Source organism: Nelumbo lutea, chromosome 1 (genome assembly GCF_056320005.1).
Source record: "Nelumbo lutea isolate HS-2025 chromosome 1, American lotus-T2T, whole genome shotgun sequence".
NCBI lineage: Eukaryota > Viridiplantae > Streptophyta > Magnoliopsida > Proteales > Nelumbonaceae > Nelumbo > Nelumbo lutea.
The window spans coordinates 178,337,122-178,341,500 of record NC_142684.1 but is presented as its reverse complement, the minus strand read 5'-3'; the positions used below and the strand labels follow the sequence as shown (position 1 = coordinate 178,341,500).

At 36.7% G+C, this 4,379-nt stretch overlaps 1 protein-coding gene across 1 annotated transcript; it reads left to right on the top strand.

The window, feature by feature from the left end:
• Nucleotides 1-500: 500 nt before the first annotated feature.
• On the top strand, nt 501-4,019 carry LOC148879489 (uncharacterized). The gene is made up of 7 exons (XM_088966421.1): nt 501-1,235; nt 1,369-1,494; nt 1,596-1,811; nt 2,579-2,630; nt 3,210-3,274; nt 3,361-3,434; nt 3,628-4,019. The coding sequence occupies exons 3-7, from the start codon at nt 1,764-1,766 to the stop codon at nt 3,746-3,748; spliced, it is 360 nt and encodes a 119-aa protein (XP_088822547.1). The 5' UTR covers nt 501-1,235; nt 1,369-1,494; nt 1,596-1,763; the 3' UTR covers nt 3,749-4,019.
• Nucleotides 4,020-4,379: the final 360 nt, after the last annotated feature.

Below are 4,379 nucleotides of genomic sequence, written 5' to 3'. Positions count from 1 at the left end.
ATTACCTCATTTAGTGTTTGTTTTTTTGGCTGAACCACCTCATTTAATATGCTTGGTATGTATACTGAAAGTAGGTTGGATTCATTGAAATTTATTTAGTGTCATCAATTTTGAATTTTCTTATATTCTAGAGTGTAGAATTCAACATGAGCCAAGGAAAAGAGAAAAAGGGTATAGCAACATGAGCTGGGTCCACGCTCTATGTTATTGATAGTATGTTTTAGTGATTTACTAATTTATTTCAATTTACTGAAGTGTTAAATGGTTTGGAACTTAACCATGAATTATGTTTTTATAAAATCTAGAAGTCTACAAGCTTGCTAATGTCCTGAAATATGCTGCATCAAAAGTTTCAATTGTGTAGGTTTTGTAAGATAATAGACCAAATTGTCAGATCAAACAAGCCTTTTTGATATTTGAGGAAGTGTTAGAACTGGAAATGAACAGTTTGTGAAAAGGCAAAGTGCCTCTTTTATCATTGGTCATTTAGTTATTTCGTCAAAATTCTCATTGTCACGGTCAGGGCCTTAATTTTACCTGGAAATCGAATTCCTATCTTACCCCAGAAATCCAATCAAGTGACAACCACATGGTCCACATCCAGTGCAATGTCAATGGTAAGCTATCTGAGACCTGCATTTGAAAAATTCAAGCAGGTTGTCTCGGTTCTATTATTGCAGCACTAGTGGCTTGACAAGGCAACAATTAAAACCCGGTTTTGATAGCTACTAGCCTCCAGATAGGAACTAATAGATGAATCCTTGTACTATGGTATTGAGTCCTGCCTCAAATTGGTGATGAGGCCACCCCCACTTACACAAGTTGATGCTTCACTTGTTGGTACACTTCGAAGCTCTGCTGATGGTTTTTCATCATCCTTCACTATTGGTTTGGTTATGGGTTAGTTCGGATTGGCAATGGTGGTCAGATCTGTGATTACGATTTATGACTGGAATTTGGCACATCTAGATCCACGGAGACACCTTGAAGTAATTAACATAGTGAAAAATACAAGAAAAAGATGAGTGTAGGTGGCAATGGAATGTGGAAAAAGAAAATTGAACTTTGATGGGTGTGGCTTATGTAATTTGGGTGATTTGGTATTGGTGACTATAACTAGTGGGAGAGATTGGAGGGAATGACTATATAACTATGCATTCTTTCAAGGAAAAACCATAGGAGAGTTTCAGAGTTATGTGCCTTATATTGTCCAGAAAATCAAGGATGCTACTAGAGTAAGTCTCTTGTCTACCTCCTCAACATTACCATTTTCCAAGTAAAGGTTCTTTAATTTGTAATCTTGATTGATTAGTTTTTACTAAGTTGAAATATTATTGCTCAATCTTCATCGTCTCATGTTGTGTGCAGAAAGTGATAGATCATGGTGCATAGACAATTCTGCTAGAATGTGCCACAGCCAGAGAATAAGTACTACTGTTTGGTAAAGGCAGAGCCAAGGGAACCTCAGTTCAGGAGGTGGTTTTCATGCTGGAGGTCTGTGCATACGAGCAGTGACCTCTTGCTTGGCTTCCTAATCCATCTCAGTATAATATCTGAAATTGTGGTGGTTTACTCCTTGTTTCTCTTTTTTGCAGCAAGCAACAGGTGCTGTATTAGTCTCTTAGGAGCCCAAATAGGTCATTCTCTATAGAGGTTGGGGAAAGGATGGCAAGCCTAGTGGTGCCAAGAAAGACACTAGAAATTCGGTTAAGACTTGGCCAGACAAAGAGGAAAGCATCCTAGGATCAGTTCATCCACAGCTCATGGCAGCAATCAAACTTGAATGTGGATTTCAGAGTAGCCAAGAAGAGGTAAACCTGTAGACTTGGAACTCAGAGTAGCCAGGTTGGATTTCAGAGTATCCAACCATTCATTTTTTTTACTTTTTGTATATATATATTGTATAAATACATATGTATTTTCAATAAAACACCAGTACCGAGACCTGAACCCTGGTCATTTATGTTAAAAAACAAATAGGATTTGCAAATTTATGATCGTATAGATTAGAGGTGGCGGTGCAGGTCCGTTGAGTTAAATCTTCACAATGTTAAAGAGGTTGAGCCTTTTGACTTAAAGAATGAATATACTCTTCAAAGGGTTAAACAAGCATCCTAGCAGATGTGTTTGCAAGAGAGAGGCAGGTCAGGCCTCTCTTGCATGCTAAGGGCCTGTGCCGGACCCCTGTCCCTTATACCCTTGCTAGGACCCTTGATTTCCACTCATAATTTACTTTTAGAAAGGGCATAAGTGGCACTTTGTTGCATATTTAGAACTATGCTCCCTAAATGTTGTCTCTGAATTTTTTATCATCCATACAGTTTATTCTTAGGAGGAATGCATCTGCACCTAGCTGATTTTTTTTTTTTTTGTTGCTTAAAATTTCCTTCTTCTTGTATCAATGATTTTCCACTAGTTTGAACAAGTCCTCATCATCTTTATTTGACTTGGTACTAGTTTTTTATCTACTTTATTTTTGAATTTTGTGTCACTTGTACTAGTTTTAGTGCAACTCTAAAGATCTGTTAGAATGTAATCATTCAATGTATGTACGACCAGAGGATATTTTTTGTTGCAGGTTGATCTAGTTTCTGATTATGACTTGTTAGCAGCACTTCACTCCATATCAGGTTTTTGTCACAACTTTAAAAACCCAACTGATTAAGTCATTTTGGTTGGTCTGGGGGGCTTTTTATCATATATTTCTTGGTTCTGTACTTGTTACTTTGGTTAAGTTATGTCACGAATTATTATAGCATAGCACCTTGTTCTCAATGCACAAAAATACTGCAATAGATTACGTTTTCATACAAAATCTAGTGTTGCCGATATGTCGAGGCGATGGCTGGGCACTTTGTGACAAAAGCCAGTTTTGATAATGTGTTGAGATAACGATTAGTCACTTTGGCCTCCCTATGTCAGTGGGTCTGTTTAAGTAAATCAACATTGACTGATCCTAACGGGTTGGGTCGGGTTGTCCTTATTTGGGTTTTGGGTCAGTTTCAGGTAGTGACCACCCCATGCCTGATTCAATCCATTTGCATCGTAGCATTGCAGTGTTTGTAAATATAACCTTGATTGAGTATAAGTGTAGTGTTACGGGGCAGGTTGTCTCAGGTTCAGATTCCCAATTCATTTAGGGGGTCAAGATTGGAGTCAAGGTTGGTTGGAGTGCAAAAGTTGCTTAAATGTCCTTGCTTGATGATTAGGTAGTGGACGGGCTGATACAGACATGTTTCCTGAAGTTGATAGCAGTTGGAAATTGCAAGTCTTGGTAAGTTTCTGCTAATCAGAAGTAAAACTTGATACCTTAAACCAAGTTTCCATTATTTACAATCGTTTCTCCTGTTTCATGAACAGTCCACATTCTATTGGTTTACTTGCACCATTGGATGGAATCCTGTTGGTTTCCTTGCACCATTGCAGGTCAACATGTTAAGTATCTTAAATACAAGCCAATGTATTGTAAATGTGGAAGGAGGGTTGTCATTTGGGTTTCGGAAACAAGTAGAAATCTGAATAGGATATTTTACAGCTGCCCAATTAATCTTGTAAGCAATTAAGGGCATTTGTTTGTATTCAAATTAATTATGAGATGCTGATTTCTTTGCATTTGATTGTATTCAGGGCAGTGTACCTCCGCCATGCAATTTCTTTGAACGGGCAGTTCCTACAAACTTTTATAATGAAGGCAATTCATCAGAAGATCATCTGGAAAGCCACATTGCAGAGCTTCATCAACTGGTAACTGCTTTTGACTATCATGTTAAAGCTATGGAGTCCTCCCAAGAAGTAGTTACTGAAGGGTTAAAGAGCATGAGGGTTTTAGTTATTGTGTTAATTGCTGTATTTTTTGGCATGTATATGTACAGTAGTTAGAATTATATGTAGAAAAAGTAGTTAATGAACTGTATCCTGATGAAATTGTAGAATGGAACTTGATCCCTTTGTGGATGTAAAGGATTAATTGTTGTTCCTTTTGCCATTGCATTCAAATTAATCAACTAATTAGTAGTGAAGTTCTAATGGTTAGTGTCCAATAATAACCGTATTCCAATTTTTTGCATATTTCCATTAGAATGGGATTGAGTTGAGTCATTGGACCATTAACATTGTTCCAACATTCACTACAAGTTCCTATTTATTGAGTCCAAAACCTTCTTTTCAAATATGTATAAGAGAAAAAATGTTTGAAAACATAGAAATCCAGATATTTGATAAATGCCATTGATATTTTTTCTACTTATAATATAAATTTTAAATACAAATGGATTCATCAACCTCTAAGCGAAATTGATTATGTGACTGCTTTGAATTTTAATTTTTATACAAGATGTCACTTATGATAATAAGGATAACGAACAAAGGTTGGTATGATC